The sequence below is a fragment of the Bombina bombina genome, unplaced genomic scaffold (assembly GCF_027579735.1).
Source record: "Bombina bombina isolate aBomBom1 unplaced genomic scaffold, aBomBom1.pri scaffold_631, whole genome shotgun sequence".
In the NCBI taxonomy this organism is placed as follows: domain Eukaryota; kingdom Metazoa; phylum Chordata; class Amphibia; order Anura; family Bombinatoridae; genus Bombina; species Bombina bombina.
Window position 1 is genome coordinate 161,990 of NW_026512420.1, and position 20,509 is coordinate 182,498.

At 37.3% G+C, this 20,509-nt stretch overlaps 1 protein-coding gene across 1 annotated transcript in view; it reads right to left on the reverse strand.

The window, feature by feature from the left end:
• Positions 1 to 20,509, reverse strand: part of LOC128644303 (polypeptide N-acetylgalactosaminyltransferase 12-like) — a 95,283-nt gene that overhangs the window by 23,001 nt on the left and 51,773 nt on the right. Inside the window, exons 3-6 of the mRNA XM_053696969.1 lie at positions 7,979 to 8,168; positions 5,485 to 5,670; positions 2,542 to 2,659; positions 1,347 to 1,523 (exon numbers count right to left, since the gene is read on the reverse strand). Coding sequence (XP_053552944.1) covers positions 1,347 to 1,523; positions 2,542 to 2,659; positions 5,485 to 5,670; positions 7,979 to 8,168 — 671 coding nt within the window. The remainder of the gene's footprint in view (positions 1 to 1,346; positions 1,524 to 2,541; positions 2,660 to 5,484; positions 5,671 to 7,978; positions 8,169 to 20,509) is intronic.

Here is a 20,509-nt window from a genome sequence, read left to right on the forward strand (position 1 = left end):
CTGTAATGCATCCAACATTTCATGTGTAAATGTATTCAGATGTTTTATCTTCATAAATGCTAATGTAGTAGTAAACGTTATTAAAACTATAACTATGTTTAGAAAGAGAAAATGGGAATGTGGCAATCAATATCATCCACCATAACATGCCTCCAGTCCTCACTCTGAGCACCCGTAAAAGGAACATTAAACCCATATTTTTTTCTTTCATGATTCAGATAGAGGATGCAATTTTAAACAACATCCCAATCTACTTCTATTATCTAATTTGCTTCATTCTTTAGATATCCTTTGTTGAAGAAATAGCAATGCTCATGGATGAGCCAATCCCACGAGGCATCTATATGCACCTGCCAATCAGCAGTTACTGAGCCTAGCTAGATATGCTTTTCAGCAAAGGATATCAGAATAAAGCAAATTAGATAATAGAAGTAAATTAGAAAGTTGTTTAAAATTACATGCTCTCATGAAAGACAAAATATGGGTTTCATGTCCCTTTAACATTTAGTTCACTTTTGAAATTCATTCACAACCCTACTTTATCTCCTAGAGATGTGTGACTGCAAGCATTGACAATATTATGATATAAAAATGAAATTATGTTGAACTGAGAAACATATACAATTACCCAATATGCATCACTAAAATGTAAGTTTATGCTTAATAAAAAGATATCTTGAGCAATTTCATAATTACAACCTCAATCAAAATGTTGTGCCACAGCCTTTAACATAACATATAAAATTGAACCATAAATAGGCTAAAGGGGAAATGCAACTCCATTAAACCTTTTACTCTTCAATCACTGTAACTCCGGTTTATCTACACAAAACTTCTATTTCTCTGCAAAGCATTTTATCTATATGCCCCTTATTCTGAACAAGGGGAGACCAGCACTTTCAGAGAGGCTATTGAATTGGTTTAGTCTTGGCCCATACATTAAAAAATGTACATCCCTTCACCATGTTCCCATGCAGATATTTGCACATTTGTTCAAGACAATACTGTGTGTGTGTGTGTGTGTGTGTGTGTGTGTATGTGTATATATATATATATATATATATATATATATATATATATATATATTAGAACAATTTGACAAAACTGTGTATGTATATATATATATATATATATATATATATATATATATATATATATATATATATATATATATATATACACACACACACACACACACACACACACACACATATATATTTATTTATTAGAACAATTGCTGATTTAAACATTTTTTTAATTAGTTACATTTCTAAAAATGTAGACACAACTCTGCTGTAACCCTCATACAGTTTTAGAGCCTTACGCCCACTGTGATAAAAACTTACCAAGCGTGCATGAGGGTTTCTATGGTAATACAGTTCTTTATAATCATCCATCCATACTTCTGCTGCCCGTACACTGTTAGCTAAAGCTTTACTACGCGAGTATGGGGCCTGTTTGGGAAAGACATGGCCCACATGGGAACAGGGATGAACTTCCAATGTTCCCCCACACTGCCAGATCTGTAAAAAAAAAAAAAGGCACAAAATATGCACAATGAGTAACATGCACAGCAACACTGGACAGTCCAGATTTTACATGATCACCAAAACCATTTAGATCCAACTCCTTTATATCAAGTACATACAAAGAAAGAAGCACTCTGCCAGGAACGAACAACAGCTCAGTAGCTTGTTCTTTGGCGAGCAGCCTCTTTTAGGCCATCTGTGCTTTTCACAGACAGACGTTCCTGAAGTAGATCATTCTGATCCCGCTGAGGAAGGTCAGTGAAGCCTCAAAATTCCAGGCAATTCTCCTCTAAACAAAAAAAACATGACAACCCCAGACAATCAATTCAGCCTTCTGTGAGCCTTGTCAGTGAGGTGCAGCCATATTCCTCTAAGCACACAGGGCAAGGAGTCCACGTCTGGTTACCCCCTCACCCCTTAGGAAGAACTCATCAAGGTCATAATATAAAGGCAAACAAAGAGAGAAGCTCTCTACCAGGAACGAGCAACAGCTCAGTCGCTTGTTCTATGGCGAGTTACCACCTAGGAGAAGCCTCTTTATATCGAGAACCCTGATATCCAGTCCTGTTATTTTTTTTTATTCTTAATGACACACAAAACATATAGAAGTTACAAGACTTTTAATTTATTGTAACACTACACAATATTCAGGCTGAATGTGAAAACTTTCTGAGTAGATTAACACAATTGTGCCAATGTTTTTCAATGACAAAACTCCCTCCATCGCCCTTTTATTTTTTACACAGGAAAAGAATAACAATGAAAGCACATTGCAGAGTTTTACTAAGTAGAAAAAGTATTAACAAAAAAAAAATAAAGAATTAAAAAAAAACCATTTTATATTTCACAGGGTTTCCTGCCCCTTTAAAGTACTATAAGAAGTTATAACTATTGTTGCTGCATCTCATATTTCATAAAAAAAGGTGATGTTCATAGTAAAGTGAAAATTGTAACATATTTCAACTATGTATATTAAGAAAAGGTTATCAAGAAAACCAATTGTAAAACTCACCCTAAATGAAAATTCTAGGTTCTCACCTCCCCACACTTCCATTCCGGTATCATAAGATCCTAAGTACTCAAAATACTTCTTGCTCACTGAAAACAGACCACCAGCCATAGTTGGGGATCTAAAAAAAGAAATACAGAAATGATTTTGCTTTGATTTATGGCAGTGCTATAGATTTACTTTTTTTCTGTCATGTGATAATATTTTATTGATATTGTTAATTACATATGTTTTATACATGTCTTTCATGAAAACCAAATTTAAAAAAAACAACACAAAAAAAGAAGAAGTTCAGTTAATTTTTTCCCTGTTATTTCTAACATATGTGACAGATTTTAGTTTATTAAAAAAAAATGTATGATAAAGTGTTGAAGAAAAAAAAAATTGGGGTCCAGAGCTTGCCCTTATAATCTAGTGATTGGTTTCAAACTACATAGCTTTAATTTAAAGGGACAAACACTAGATAATACTAGAGAAAATGGTGTATTGAATGTATGTTTTACTATTATATAAACCATGTTGTAACCTATGCTTCCATCTCTGCTGAAGCCAATTAGTGACAGTTACAAATGGTTTACTTGAGTGTGCAACCAATGACTGTGTGGAATATAGCAGGGTTAAAGGGCCACAAAAGTCAAAACAATTAATTTTTTTTCAATTCCGATAAAGCATGGAATTTAAAAATAAAAATAAAAAAATTCCAATATACTTCCATTATCAAAACGTGCATATTCTTTTTAGATGTACACTTTCTGAGGCTCCATTTCCTACTAATCATGTGCAAGTGCAAAAGTGCACAGTATGTTTATTAATTTTGTGATTGGCTGATGACTGTCACATGATATGGGGGGGAGGAAAAATTGGATTAACTTTGAATCTAAAAGGAGCATTAGAATATTTTCTGGCAAATTTCAAAGTGCTATTGCTTTATTTGTTTGTCAATGATTCCATTTTACTTTATTTAGGGACAGTATGCACCAATATTCATATAACTGCATGCAATAAACACTACTATAAAGAAGAATATGCACAGACACAGATATACAAATCCAGTATAAAACCTTTTAAAAGCAAACATACTTAGAAGCTCCCAATTTAGGACTGTTGATGAGGTTTAGGCTTGGACACACACTAAAAATGGGCTGAGAAAGCAGTTAGAGCAGACACTTTCCCCTGAGAAACGCGTAACAAATTGTTTAACACCTTAGGCAATTGCTGTGCCTAAAGGGTTTTATATATTTTACAATTAAAGTTTTATTTCCATTAAATTTGGAAGCACGAGTATTTATCTACATCCTGTGTTGGAGGCAGCAGGGGGTAATCACCCCACACCATCGGTCAGTGAGCTGGGACACAGAGATCCCAGCCAGCTATATTTAGCAAACATTCAGTGCTGCCACTTTTGTAAGTATGGTCGAACACTATGTTGACTTGTTAATAGTTTGGGAAGAATAAAGGAGTTGCACTAAGAGGCACCTTTTGTCTGTTTTGTTTTCAACAGAGTGAGAAGTGAATTGGAGTTTTGTAAGAAGAGCTGCCTATGCCATCATATGGTAAGTGGTCATTTTAATCATCACTTACCCACGTACCCTATATAAAGGGACTCATCTGCAATTGGTCTGTGTGGTAAATTAGATTGATATTTATGTGATCTGAATTGCCAAAAAAAACATTAAATCCCTACTATAGGCATCTGTGGACTGTAAATGCTATATTTCATAATGTATTTAGTTAAATTGCGCCCCCTATTGGCTATAGGGAATCACTATTAGTGTTGGGTTCTGGCACTTTCCCCCTCCTCTGCATATGATAATACCTATTACTCAAGCAGGAGTCTGTAGACATCAGTATACATCTTAAACTTTTGGGCTTGGTTAGGAGTCTGAAAATCAGCACAATGCTATTTAAAAATAGGCAAAACTATACATTTTTACAAAAACACCCCAAGATGAGCTATATAAATGGATCATCTACAAAACATTTATGCAAAGAAAAATCTAGTGTACAATGTCCCTTTAATATGGAATTTAAAAATTACAGGAAAAGGAGTGGGGATAAATAATTTAAGTATAGAAAAAAAAAAGTTAACTTTTTACTACACATAATTAAACATTTCCTGTAACTTTTAATGTTTTTCATGCAAACATTTACAATTATCTTTAGCACGCTTAACAGATTTTTTTTACGCTTAAAGGGACACTGAACCCTAATTTTTTCTTTCAAGATTCAGATAGAGCATGGCATTTTAAGCAACTTTCTAATTTACTCCTATTATCAATTTTTCTTTGTTCTCTTGCTATCTTTATTTTAAAAAGCAAGAATCTAAATCTTAACAGCCAGCCCATTTTAGGTTCAGCACCATGGATAGCACTTGCTTATTGGAGGCTTACATTGGCCCACCAATAAGCAAGCATAACCCAGGTTCTCAACCAAAAATGGTCCGGTGTTCTGTTAAGGGGCCGAACTTTTGAAAAGAGCGAACCATGTCACTTCCTGTGACGTTACATCAGCTGTTGTACACATTTTGGCCCTAATGCGCATGCGGTTTCAACTAAATTACTGATCTGATTTCATATTAATGTCCATTCATGTCTAAACTGTGTGTTTGTTCTATACAAGTCAAAATGATCAAAACATATATTCCTAGGCAAGAAGTTCTAAATAATTTGTGTAGTCATTAGAATAAGTCGTATGTAGGTGAGTGTCCATAATGATGGTTCCAAGTAAAAGCTTCGGTTTGACTGTAAAAAACAAAGCCCCAACAAGTTTGTATATGTAGCCAGTGTAGTTTTGTATTACTACTACCATTATGTTTAATTATATCAAACATGGAGACATTTTTGCAAGTTGTGTTATGCTTTACATTAAGAGTAAAAGGATATTTTATTTATAGTTCACCTTGCTAAATACATACAAGAGAACACAGAGGTAACATTCTGTACGTACCTGATCACATCAATTGCAGATCTCCTGCGCTGTTGCTCTATTGGGGGGACAACGTGCCAGGTAAAGACTAACCGCCAATCAAAGCCACCAATCTGAGGCTCCCCAGCATTACCCAAATACTCAAATGTGTTCCAGTCAATCACATCAATGACCGGGCAAACTACAGCTTTCTCCTCTTCTCGGATCCTGCAAAAAGTAGGGATTTGTAAAAAGATTTAAGAAATTAAAATATGTAGAAAATATCTATTAAAAGTGAGCTAGTCCAAAGAAAATTATAACTGTTGATCTAGAAGGCCTCAACACTTTTCAGATACTGAATTCCAAAATTTGGAGCATAAATCTGTCCCCTTGAAATGGTACTGGATTATACATATAAAGAATAAACAAAAGTTTTAGTAAAACCATAGAAACATCGATTAGAAGCTGAACACCCAATGGTGTCTGTCCATAGTTACTTCTGAATACATTTTTAGGATGGCCTAATGCATATCTCTTGGTTTCTTGAATTCCGTTGCAGTAGTAGCCCTTACCACCTCTATTGGAATTAGTTTCCATGAATCAACCACCTTTTCTGTAATGTGTTTATTCTTATTACTCTTGGACCTACTACTCTACAACCTGAGATCATGACATTTTGTATTGGTATTTTTGTGAAAAAATGATTTGTGCCTCCATTTTCTTTTCAATTTAATTATAATGTCACTTCTTCATACCTATACTTAAGGTCATACAATATTTCTTCATAAGTTTTAGGTTGTATTAGCCCTTCTGCAAACAGTTTAATATTTAATTATAGCCATTTGAAGATAAATTCTCAAGAACTGTACTTAAATTACAATGAGGCCCAATAATATATAAAGTGATGTAAGAACCTCTACTGCTAATGCATGTTCTTTTACCTCTAATCATCCTATTGGCTTTACTTGCTCCTCTATTGAATTGTTTATTACATCTCAAAATAAATTCCCAAGTCCTGTCCCTCCTTTCACAAAACTGAATTCTTAAAGGGGATATTTAAGACATTTTATATAAGTAATTTGTTTTTGCAGGGTTTTTCAAGAGATGATCATAAATTGAAGGGCTGTATTGATGGCCCCCTCCTTTTTCCTTATGTTCTCGTTTCTCTAAAAGTAATTCCAATCCTTGTATACACGTTTTACATATTTTGTTTGTTTTTAATATCCATTTTGCTATCTTATCTTTTAAATAGCAACATGGTTTAAAGTTATGGATGTAACAAAAACATAATAAATACTCATTTAATAATATATAGATTCCCAAAACAGTACTTTTGTAACAATATATGAAGCCCAATTTTATGACATACAAATTAATTTAGAATAATGTGTTCCACTATTACTATCAGATGAAAAAACTGCCAGATATTGTTAAACGATTTCATTTCATTACCAGTAGCGTTCCAGCAGTTAGGTAACATCTTCTTGTAAAAGTTGTGATAACTTTTTCACCTCTATAGATTATAACCTAACAAATTTAACCAATCTAATAGCATGCTTGTAATATTCAATATGTTGAGATGACTATAAACAACTCTTAAAGCGTGCAAAAGAAAACAGGGTCATTCCATGTCAAATCAACAAAGTCCTCAACCACACATTCTTTGATATTTTTAAAAATCTTACATACTGAAAGGGCCACACGAGGTATGAGCCTAAGCAAAATTGCAGGTCCATATCTTCTGACCATTTTTTCACTATCTTGTTAACTTTAACATTCAAGATTTCTGTAACCAGGGTACCTATAGATGTGTCTTTGGAAAGGTCTTGAATAGCTCTTTCAGATGAGATATTACTTGCCAATATTAGGTGGAAAAGTATTTGTAAACTATTGCAATCAATATTTTGGCAGACATTTTCTCTAAAATGGATCTTATTTTTTTTTCCAAGAAAATATATGTTGTATATATACTATTACTACTGTAATACTATTACTACTGTACCAAATTTAAAGATGAAATGCCAAAAGGATTAGGAGTTATGTTAGATTCAGTAAAATAGGAAGTCCCATATACAAAAAAATTATTTACTCCAGACAAGTGTAAACATGTTCTAACTTGCATGTCACATCACAAAGTTAAGTTCTGTAGTGATCTTTGCAGGGTGAAGATTGCTCCACTGCACCTTGAAGTTAATTGAAGAGATATAAGGACTTCATTACCATTACTACATATGCAAGTGATGCAGACATTAGTACATTTTCTAGTTTGTGTTGTAATACGTTAAGTAGTGAAGGAATTGGTAATGTAGGAAAGATTCTTAGATCTGTTACAACTGCCAAACAATTTACTTAATACTAACAAATTAACTTGATAGAAGGCAAAATTATATTCACTAAAATGGAAAAACATTTTTTTTCTCCAATGAATGAGACTTCCATAGGTGTTCTAAATATGGCAGTCATTACAATGCTTTAGGGCAAATAGGTCTAAAAATAGGAATAACACTTTATCAACTTTGATGCATTGTAAGCATACCTTTCCATTAATGGTTCCAACCAGCCTTCATGACACTCACAATGGCAATCAAGAAAGGTCAACACTTCACCCGTAGCCTTGGAGGCACCCAGAAGACGAGCTCGTACTAACCCTTCACGTTTATTTGCACGGACCAGACGTACCTTCTTCAAAGTGGAGATATGTTTTTCCAATGGCTCTTTCAGGTGTTCTGTGGAGAAGACAATATTCTAATTAGATTGTTTTCTTCATTGTGACACAGCTTTTAATCCTTCCCGAAACAAACAGGATTACTTTAAAGACCATCCTGGAGTAATTTGATGATCATTTGCACATCATCAGACATAATTAGGCTTGTAAAGTCATCAGCTAAGGTAAATAAATTCTGGTAGATGACTTCAAAATGATTAGGAGATTACCTTACGGATTACTTCACAAACTTGAAAATCTAGTGAGTCATCTCATTTAAAATATTTCAGCCTGTGCAGACACAAGGTTGCAGGGCAGGATTTAGAGGCTTTTTTTAGAGGGGTATTAGCACTTATACCTGATCACAATTGTTTACTGTGGCTTAATCTGCTATCTCCATATTTAAATGATAAGCCATGGTGGTACTTTTTGAACGGGCATTCTACACCATGCTGCTGTATGTCAGGAGCAGAACAGGGATTTGGGCACAGCAAAATGTTTCCAGATCACTGGCACCAACATTCTTCCACGAGACCGAAACGTGTAGCTTATTGGCATTCTAACACTTGTAGTTTACAGTCGTATGGCTGATGGCAGACTGTGGAGTTAAGTGGGGAGGCACCCCACTCTAAATCACGAAACCGAGCCTAATTTTAAGGTGCCAGTTTTACACAGGTTTATCAAGCCCTAGTCTATGCTACACCAAGTCTGTTCCTAGTTAGTGTAGTTGACATTTTCTGTATTAAAATAAAAGCTCCCTTCCTATTTCTAACCATAGCAACTATGATGCAACAAGACTTATGAAGGGCACCCGCAGGCTAGTTTCTCAGACTGTTTTTCTTTTTTATGCTTTTGCCTGCCCATTTCTGGAGCACTATTCGGCAGCAGTTTTGCAAGATTATCCAGTTGCAAGAGCACTAGATGGCAGCACCATTTACTGCAATGTAGTGCACCAGATGCCTACCTGGGTATCTCTTCAACAAAGAATATCATGGGAACGAAGCAAATTTGATAAAATAAATAAATTGGAACTTTTTCAATATCTTTTTAAGGCCCAATAGTGATCTTTTTTTTATCATTTATTACTCCCGTAGTGTTTCCCTCCACTTAACGTATAAGTGTAGTGTGGCCCAAGAGTAGTCATATGTATTCAGTGAGGGATATTTTCTATTATCTTATATTGATATAAGCGAAAATAACGGTTTAGTTAAATTTTGTTAGCAAAAATTTACAGATAAAATATCTTGTGCTTGAGTTTTGTATTTGTAACCATTTGTACTTTTAATATTTGCTGTTATGTTATACAATTAATTTATGTACATATGTAGGGCAGGGCTGAAGATAATTGTGACAATCAAATTAAATAATAATTAAATTATAAATATGGGGATATTTATAACCATTTAAAAGGTTGTTTGCTGAGGAATGAAGCTTAAAAGGGACAGTAAACACCATTTTAATTACAAGACATTTCTGTTGTGTTGCTATTAAATAACATATGAGCCTAGTCTAAATATTTTTAAAACAAATGGACATCTTGTTTGCTGCAATTGTTTTACAAAAGCCACATTCCACTCACCATTTGCTTTATTTGGAGGAGCCAATCAGGGCTTGAGTCTGCACACAACAAGTCTAGCCACGGCGATTATATCGGTAAAAAGCACACTGCTTTGCAGTTGTTAGCTAAAGACAATTAGGGAAATGGAAATGCACACTGTTGATTTTCTAATTCTCAGATATATATTACATGAAAAGGGGGTAAACCAAGTATTGAAAGTACATTGCAAAGTTGTACTCTCCCTCTTAATGACCACAACGTACCCTTTACGTCGCTGATCATTAAGGGTTTTCATGGGTATAATAGCGCAGGTCCCGCCAAAAACAGCGCGACTGCAATATTATACCATTCTTCCTTCCTGCTGACCAATGGAAATAGCAAGGTCTCGCTGCTGGTGGCTATACCATGCTATTAAAAATTAGATTCCCATAGAAAGACCTGCGACATACAGGGTATGTCACTGGTCCTTAAGGGGTTAAACTCATTTATTTAATCAATATGGCTGTCAGCACCACTTTATCCCAGAAAAAGAAAAATCATATAGTCAAATATTAATTTAAAAGTTTTTTATTTACATTCCTCAGGCTCTTTTACATACACAAACTGCTGTTTTGCAAAACAAAAGAAAAGATGTCTTTAAAGTTCATGTAATATGGCTCTTTGGGTGTACATTGTAACATATGATATACACTAAAACTGTCTCCTTCCTTTTATACCTAATCCCATCTACATATTTAACACACTGTCTTTCTTGTACATGTGTCATCTCAATCCTTCATATGCAGAAACATGGCATATTTTTTGTCTTCAACCAATATAAGAACATAGAACATTTTAACAAAACCTTGCTTATTTGTTAAAAAAAACACAATATTTTTTATTTATTTTTTTAACGCAATGTCTCTGCATTACTTGTTACTTTTTTTTTCTAACACACTTTTTTTGAGCAATTATTTTTAATAATTTTTATTAGATAGTGATGAGTGTAACTGTACTTTGTAATATAATTTTTATGGGTTTTGCGACACTTTTTAGTTTCAAGTAACAGTTAACCAGAGCTCTGAGGTTGCGGTAATCATTCTAGCGTAAATAGTGATTGTGCTCACACGTTCGCATTTACTTTTTACTTGTAATACGAGTGCTTCTGCCGAAACACGCAAACAGCTGCAATAGACCAGATATCGCTAGCACATAACTTGGTGTGCCACTCATAATCTGGCCTTGAGTTTTTACAAATAGCTTCTCTACTCTTATTTTGGCACCTGAAATAGCTGATTTAGTATGTGGTATCCTTGCCTATTCTGAAAGTTTCTATAATTAATTCCAGGCTATTGACATGCTATGTAAACAGTGGGGTGTAGTAGAGCTACATAACAAAATGTTTAATTTTCATTGTTCTCTCTAAGTATTGGGCTTTGCTTTACAGACATATACAAGATAATGAAGCGTGTGTGTACACAAAGTGATAAAATAAAGAGATCTAATTTTACCTAACAGACTCAACCCATTTTAATAGTTCGTAGTATCAAAAACACAAAACTAGCTAATTTGTGGTTATTAATTAGTTGTGAAATAAACTCTATGAGAGGGTCTCCATTGTTTTTATACACACACACACACACACACATATATTTTACAGCAAAACAGTCCAAATAATGAATACAGGGCAACTCTACTACAACCCCAGTTTGTGCAATACTGCCAAAATAATCCTAGGCATATACTTAGCCAAATTCACCAATGTGTCCAACATCAGCAATCATTTTCATCAGGAGATGGAAGAAGTTTTGGTGTTACAGTTTTTTATACCCCAATTCAATAGGGAGTTGTTTATCAAATGCCATTCAAGGACTATTGGGAGTGTCCTTCGTAGACAGAGACTAGGCCAAATAATTAATAAAAATAATTAACTACTTGACTAAAACCAGCTTATGTGAATTGCCAGGGATAAAAAATGTGAGTAATATTTTAATAACAGCTAGATTAATATTCCAGTGATAAAATATTGCCAGTATGGGGCATAATTATGGTAAACAAAACCTTGATGCCCTCAATAGCATTTTTAGCAAAAGTGTTTGGAATCACAAATTGAAGCTGGTTTAAGAGTTTACCTTAGCCGGAATTATAATTGGAATTAATAAATAGAAGACGTCAAAAGCGATGAGTTTATAAATAGAAGAGATTATAAATAAAACCATAAATAGAAATAGGAATGAGAATGGCAACTAACATATGAGAGGTTAATGATTGACTCTGTGTAAAGTATGGAGTGAGAAACCGACTATTGTAATTCCAAGTAAATGTGAAACATAAACAACACGCAGCTATTTGTAAATGTTTCAGAGCTAGCCCTTTAATTTGTTAGAGATTGGTGATTGGTTGAATGTCAGTTTGTTTTAACCGACAGGGTAAATATCTCCCCTTTTTAACCCTTTCCCGATGTTATATTCCATCACAACGGCCCTGGGCTTTAAAGCCGTTATGACTGAATACAACGTCATAGCCAACGGCTGTCCCGAAGCCTACTGCGCAGGATTTGATCGCGGTCTGGAGGGCGTTTCTAGCTTCATAGGGATGCACCCCAGATCCAATCCCATAACAGAGCGTCTAGCCTCACTGAAGATGATCACCTAGAGGAGACATTGAGGGACACAGAAAAGACTCCCTCAAGCTCGGCACCACCAGACACTTTGCCTCACGCACCTGCAAACTATATCTTATCATCTGGCAGTGTCGATTCAACGCCAGAGCCCCTTGAGATGCGGCCAGTCGAGAGGGGATCCCGGTTAAGTTTTGGTGTGAGGTACCTTGAGGAGCTTTCATTAAGAACTGCCGATGCTCGGTCTGCGAGCGATATGTTGGTGTCCCTGTGTGACTTTTCATTATCATCAGGGCATTACCTTCTGGCTTGTCAGCACTGCGGGAGTGAGATTAAATGGAGTAAATATTTCCTCCCCTATCACCGCAAACCTAAAGGGATTGGATAAATCAGCCCAGGTACCTTCAGCAAACTAGTTGCACACTCCCAGTAGCTTGGAGACGGGCCCATTCTAAACCCTATTCCATAGACACCTGACAAAACCGCTATTATTTTACAGTACCTAATGATAACCTGATGGTTTGATGTAATGGACTCTGTTATATGTAATGCTTATTTTTTGTACTCAATGTCAATAGAGAACTTAATACCCATACTACTCAATCCATGTATCACCAGGTTTCCCCATAATGTGCACCTTCCCTTAGTAATGTATGGGGGAATATATTTAGTACCCAAACAAGCTGAGCTTCCTACTACATCTTAATACATCTATAACTCTCACCTGAGATAGCCGACATGCTCAACAATAGAATGCAATAGATAAGGGTTAACCAGATCTCCTGGCATTTTAGTAGCACATGGGAATACACTATTACAGACGACACAAAATCCTGCTCTAAGCATATGGTCTAACAGTTATATTAAATCTTTGACACTCACTATTAATTAATGGCACACATTGATAGAAAGATATGACTCGCTGGATACCAGAGAACATATAATCTGGTGCAAGATGACTGTATAGATTATAAGAGTAGTTCACTGCAGTGATTTGTTATCTGTTGGCCTTAGACATCTTTTATATGTGCATAAACAGTACTCAGTTTAGCTCTCCTGATAGGGTTGTGATATGGATCTGACTGCTCTTCTTTTCAGTACCATATTTGAACAAGTGCTTTTATTATTTCCCCAGGTAGGATTCATAGCTTTCACATATGCTCGTGTTTCTTTACAGGCAAGTAATGGTGGCTTACTTACATTCCCCTATACTAGACTTGCTCATTGTGAATATACATTCTTCCCATAATAAGAGATTTACCCATCCTACAGTAGTAACTAAGCAATAATGGTGTAACTCTTAGGGAGGCAGCTATACAAGTTTCCCCTGCTAGTTAATAATAAGTCTACCTGTGATAGGGTAATCTTGCATCTTGAAAATAATAGACCCACTTAAGTGCCTACTCAGACAAAAGCCTGAAATTACGACCGCCTACTATCTAACTTAGTCGATCTGTTGTCCCAATGCACTCAGATGCTTTATAGGCCTTTTCCTTATCAGTGTATTCTCACCCTTATAATTTAAAATCTAACTCCAGATTATAAACGACAATTTACCGCCTCCTCTCTATTTACTATTAAACTAATTAACCTTTATTATGAAATAGTCCAAAAGGGAGTGTATATATTAATTAGCTCAATTTATAAAGTATACCATGTGGCCCAAGAGTCGTCCCTATGTAACTACCATTAGATATGATTTTTGTGCTTCAGTTGGTCCAAAAGTGGCAAGTCCAGTAGTTACTACATACATATATATATATATATATATATATATATATATATATATATATATATATATATATATATATATATATATATATATAAATAAAGAGATATCATACTATGTCCATATATGTTGTTATTGAAGTTTTATGTAGAGAGATTACAACCAGAGCAGTAAGCATGATTAAGATGCATTTGAGTCTCTCTCTGTGAGCAATCTTATAAAGCTGTAATTGCGCTTGAACAATGTTTTTTATGCAATTAATCTTGTTATGCAACATTATAACTCTGTGCTCATATATACTATTCTTGCACGTGTTTAGAAAGCTAGCTACCATCAACGTATACATGCTCAGGATACGCTTAAAGGGACAGTCTAGGCAAAAATAAACTTTCATGATTCAGATAGAGCATGTAATTTTAAACAATTTTCCAATTTACTTTTATCACCAATTTTGCTTTGTTCTCTTGGTATTCTTAGTTGAAAGCTTAACCTAGGAGGTTCATATGCTAATTTCTTAGACCTTGAAGCCCACCTCTTTCAGATTGCATTTTAACAGTTTTTCGCCACAAGAGGGTGTTAGTTCACATATTTCATATAGATAACACTGTGCTCGTGAAGTAATCTGGGAGCAGGAACTGATTGGCTAGACTGCAAGTCTGTCAAAAGAACTGAAAAAAGGGGCAGTTTGCAGAGGCTTAGATACAAGATAATCACAGAGGTTAAAAGTGTATTATTATAACTGTGTTGGTTATGCAAAACTGGGAAATGGGTAATAAAGGGATTATCTATCTTTTAAAACAATAAAAATTCTGGTGTAGACTGTCCCTTTAAGTCCTATATTGTATTCTAATCTAGCCAGTCCTATTAATTTCAGTTTATAACTTAAGTTCACTGTATGCAATAAGTACATTGTTTTCACTTTTTTCTTGTTTGTCATTGGACATCCACTATTGTTTGTAACTGACAAATATCACAATAAAAAATGATTTAAACGAAAAAAAATAATTTATGCTTACCTGATAAATTTATTTCTCTTGTGGTGTATCCAGTCCACGGATTCATCCATTACTTGTGGGGTATTCTCCTTCCCAACAGGAAGCTTCAAGAGGATCACCCACAGCAGAGCTGTCTATATAGCTCCTCCCCTAACTGCCACCTCCCAGTCATTCGACCGAAGACAAGCAAGAGAAAGGAGAAACTATAGGGTGCAGTGGTGACTGTAGTTTAAAAATTAAAAAACACCTGCCTTAAAATGACAGGGCGGGTCGTGGACTGGATACACCACAAGAGAAATAAATTTATCAGGTAAGCATAAATTTTGTTTTCTCTTGTAAGGTGTATCCAGTCCACGGATTCATCCATTACTTGTGGGATACCAATACCAAAGCTATAGGACACGGATGAAGGGAGGGACAAGGCAGGCGCTTAAACGGAAGGCACCACTGCCTGTAAGACCTTTCTCCCAAAAATAGCATCCGAAGAAGCAAAAGTATCAAATTTGTAGAATTTAGAAAAAGTATGAAGCGAAGACCAAGTCGCCGCCTTACAAATCTGTTCAACAGAAGCCTCATTTTTAAAGGCCCATGTGGAAGCCACCGCTCTAGTGGAATGAGCTGTAATTCTTACAGGAGGCTGCTGGCCAGCAGTCTCATAAGATAAGCGGATTATACTTCTTAACCAAAAAGAAAGAGAAGTTGCTGAAGCCTTTTGGCCTGTCCTCTGTCCAGAGTAGACAACAAACAATGCAGATGTTTGACGAAAATCTTTAGTAGTTTGTAAATAAAACTTTAAAGCACGAACCACGTCAAGATTGCGTAATAGACGTTCCTTCTTTTAAGAAGGATTAGGACACAGTGACAGAACAACAATCTCTTGATTGATATTCTTATTGGATACCACCTTAGGAAGAAACTCAGGTTTGGTACGCAAAACTACCTTATCTGCATGGAAGATCAGATAAGGGGAATCACACTGCAAGGCAGATAACTCTGAAACTTCGAGCCGAAGAGATAGCTACCAAGAATAGAACTTTCCAAGATAAAAGCTTGATATCTATGGAATGCAGAGGTTCAAACGGAACCCCTTGAAGAACTTTAAGAACTAAATTTAAGCTCCATGGCGGAGCAACAGGTTTAAACACAGGCTTGATTCTAACTAAAGCCTGACAAAACGCCTGAACGTCTGGAACATCCGCCAGACGCTTGTGCAAAAGAATCTGTCCCTTTAAGGAACTAGCTGACAATCCCTTCTCCAATCCTTCTTGGAGAAAAGACAATATCCTGGGAATCCTGACTTTACTCCATTAGTAACCCTTGGATTCACACCAATGAAGATATTTACACCATATCTTATGATAGATTTTCCTGGTGACAGGCTTTCGAGCCTGAATTAAGGTATCAATGACCGACTCGGAAAAACCCAGTTTTGACAAAATCAAGCGTTCAATCTCCAAGCAGTCAGACGCAGAGAAATTAGATTTGGATGTTTGAAGGGACCTTGAAGTAGAAGGTCCTGCCTCAGCGGCAGAGTCCAAGGTGAAAAGAATGACATGTCCACCAGATCTGCGTACCAAGTCCTGCGTGGCCACGCAGGAGCTATCAAAATCACCAAAGCTCTCTCCTGCTTGATCTTGGCAATCAGACGAGAGAGCAGAGGAAACGGTGGAAACACATAAGCCAGGTTGAAAGACCAAGGCGCTGCTAGAGCATCTATCAGCGCTGCCTTGGGATCCCTGGACCTGAACCCGTAACAAGGAAGCTTGGCGTTCTGACGAGACGCCATGAGATCCAGTTCTGGTTTGCCCCAAAGTTGAATCAACTGTGCAAACACCTCCGGATGGAGTTCCCACTCCCCCGGATGAAAAGTCTGTTGACTTAGAAAATCCGCCTCCCAGTTCTCTACTCCTGGGATATGGATAGCTGATAGATGGCAAGAGTGAACCTTTGCCCATAGAATTATTTTTGAAACCTCCAACATTTCTAGGGAACTCCTTGTTCCCCCTTGATGGTTGATGTAAGCTACAGTCGTGATGTTGTCCGACTGAAATCTGATGAACCTGACCGCAGCTAGCTGAGGCCAAGCCTGAAGAGCATTGAATATCGCTCTTAGTTACAGAATGTTTATCGGAAGGAGTGTCTCCTCCTGAGTCCACAAGCCCTGAGCCTTCAGGGAGTTCCAGACTGCACCCCAGCCCAGAAGGCTGGCATCTGTCGTTACTATTGTCCAATCTGGCCTGCGGAAGGTCATACCCTTGGACAGATGGACCCGAGATAACCACCAGAGAAGAGAATCCCTGGTCTCTTGATCCAGATTTAGTAGAGGGGACAAATCTGTGTAATCCCCATTCCACTGACTGAGCATGCAGAGTTGCAGCGGTCTGAGATGTAGGCGGGCAAACGGCACTATGTCCATTGCCGCTACCATTAAGCCGATTACTTCCATACACTGAGCCACTGAAGGGCGAGAAGTAGAATAAAGAACACGGCAGGAATTTAGAAGTTTTGACAACCTGGCCTCTGTCAGGTAAATCTTCATTTCTACAGAATCTATCAGAGTTCCTAGGAAGGAAACTCTTGTGAGAGGGGATAGAGAACTTTTTTCTTCGTTCACTTTCCACCCATGCGACCTCAGAAATGCCAGAACAATGTCCGTGTGAGACCTGGCAACTTGAAAAGTCGATGCCTGTATCAGAATGTCGTCTGAGTAAGAGGCTACTGCTATAGCCCGCGGCCTTAGGACCGCTAGAAGGGACCCTAGAACCTTTGTAAAGATTCTTGGTGCCGTGGCCAACCCGAAGGGAAGAGCCACAAACTGGTAGTGCCTGTATTGACCCTCCTGGATCATAGGAAGGATGGTTCGAATAGTCTCCATCTTGAAGGATGGGACTCTGAGAAATTTGTTTAAGTTCTTGAGATCTAAGATTGGTCTGAATGTTCCCTCTTTCTTGGGAACAACAAACAGATTTGAATAAAAGCCCTGTCCCTGTTCCTCCTGCGGAACTGGGTGGATCACTCCCATAACTAGGAGGTCTTGAACACAATGTTTGTGTTTGTCTGGTTTGCAGATAAAAGTGAGAGATGAAATCTTCCTTTTGGGGGAGAGGTTTTGAATTCCAGAAGATAACCCTTGGACACAATTTCCAATGCCCAGGGATCCTGGACATCTCTCGCCCAAGCCTGGGCGAAGAGAGAGAGTCTGCCCCCTACTAGATCCGTTTCTGAATCGGGGGCTGCTCCTTCATGCTGTCTTAGAGGCAGCAGCAGGCTTCTTGGCCTGTTTCCCCTTGTTCCAAGCCTGGTTAGGTCTCCAGACCGGCTTAGACTGGGCAAAAGTTCCCCTTGTTTTGTGTTAGAGGAAGTTGAAGCTGCGCCACTCTTGAAGTTTCGAAAGGGCCGAAAACTAGACTGTTTGGTCCTTAATTTGTTGGACCTGTCTTGAGGAAGGGCGTGACCTTTTCCTCCAGTGATGTCAGAAATGCTCTCCTTCAGTCCAGGCCCGAATAGGATCTGTCCTTTGAAGGGAATGTTGAGAAGTTTAGACTTTGAAGTCACGTCAGCTGACCAGGATTTAAGCCATAGCGCCCTACGCGCCTGAATAGCAAAACCTGAATTTTTAGCCGTTAGCTTGGTTAAATGAACAACGGCGTCAGAAACAAATGAATTGGCTAGCTTAAGGGCCCTAAGCTTGTCAATAATATCTTCCAACGGGGTTTCAACCTGTAGAGCCTCCTCTAGGGACTCAAACCAGAAAGCAGCGGCAGCAGTGACTGGGGCAATGCATGCAAGAGGCTGGAGAATAAAACCTTGTTGAATAAAAATTCTTAAGGTAACCCTCTAATTTTTTATCCATTGGATCTAGAAAAGCACAACTGTCCTCGACAGGGATAGTGGTACGCTTAGCTAGAGTAGAAACTGCTCCCTCCACCTTAGGGACCGTCTGCCATAAGTCCCGTGTAGCGGCGTCTATAGGAAACATCTTTTTAAAAACAGGAGGGGGAGAGAATGGTACACCTGGTCTATCCCATTCCTTAGTAATAATTTCAGAAAACCTTTTAGGGATTGGAAAAACATCAGTGTAAGTAGGTACTGCATAGTATTTATCCAATCTACATAATTTCTCTGGGACTACAATAGTGTCACAGTCGTCCAGAGTTGCTAAAACCTCCCTGAGCAATACGCGGAGGTGTTCAAGCTTAAATTTAAATGTAGACATATCAGAATCAGATTTAAGTATCTTCCCTGAATCAGAAAAATCACCCACAGATTGAAGCTCCCCTGCTTCAGCTTCATTATATTGTGAGGGTGTATCAGAGATAGTTACTAAAGCGTCAGAGCTCTGTATTTATTCTATTCCCAGAGCTGTCTCGCTTTCCTTGCAATCCTGGCAGTTTAGATAATACCTCTGTAAGGGTATGATTCATAACTCCCGCCATGTCTTGCAAGGTATACGCAATGGGCGCGCTAGATGTACTTGGCGTCCCCTGAGCGGGATTTATAGGATCTGACACATGGGGAGAGGTAGACGGCATAACTTCCTCCTTGTCAATTTCTTCTGGTGATAGATTTTTTAAACCCAGAATATGGTCTTTGTAATCTATAGTAAAATCAGTGCATTTGGTACACATTCTAAGAGGGGGTTCCACAATGGCTTCTAAACATAATGAACAATGAGTTTCCTCTATGTCAGACATGTTTAAACAGACTAGTAATGAGACCAGCAAGCTTGGAAAACACTTTAATAACTGAACAAGCAAAAAATAAAAACGGTACTGTGCCTTTAAGAGAAAAAAAACAATCACAGAAACTGCTAAAACAGTGAAAAAAGCAGTAAATCTTACGAAATTTTTACAGTGTGTATAATAGGCTGAAAGCACATTGCACCCACTTGCAAATGGATGATTAACCCCTTAGTTTCAAAACCAGATAAAAAAAACGATAAACGTTTTTAAACGGTCACAACAAACTGCCACAGCTCTACTGTGGCCCTACCTGCCCATACAACGACTTTGGAAGGCACAAAAACACCTTAGAGACGTCCTATATGTTCAGGGGACTCCTTCAGGGAAGCTGGATGTCTCAAGCTGCAAAAACTAATGGAAAATAGGCCCCTCCCAAACTGTACTCACAGTGAGAGGGCCTTAAAAAACTATCCCTAGGCAAAATCTAGTCAGCCATGGGGAAAAACTGGGCCCCAGAATAAAGTTTTATCACCAATATGAAATAAACGTTTATACACCTCAAGCAAACGTTATATCTATTCAGTAATGTGAGTAAATAATAAAAATATTACCCTTTACAGCAAGCATGATACCAGTCATTATTAAATCACTGTAATCAGGCTTACCTTAAATAAATCCGGTATTGTCAGCATTTTCTAGCTTATCATTTCTCTAGAAAAATTTAAAACTGCACATACCTCAGAGCAGGAGACCCTGCACGCTATTCCCCCAGCTGAAGTTACCCATCTCTTCAGCTATGT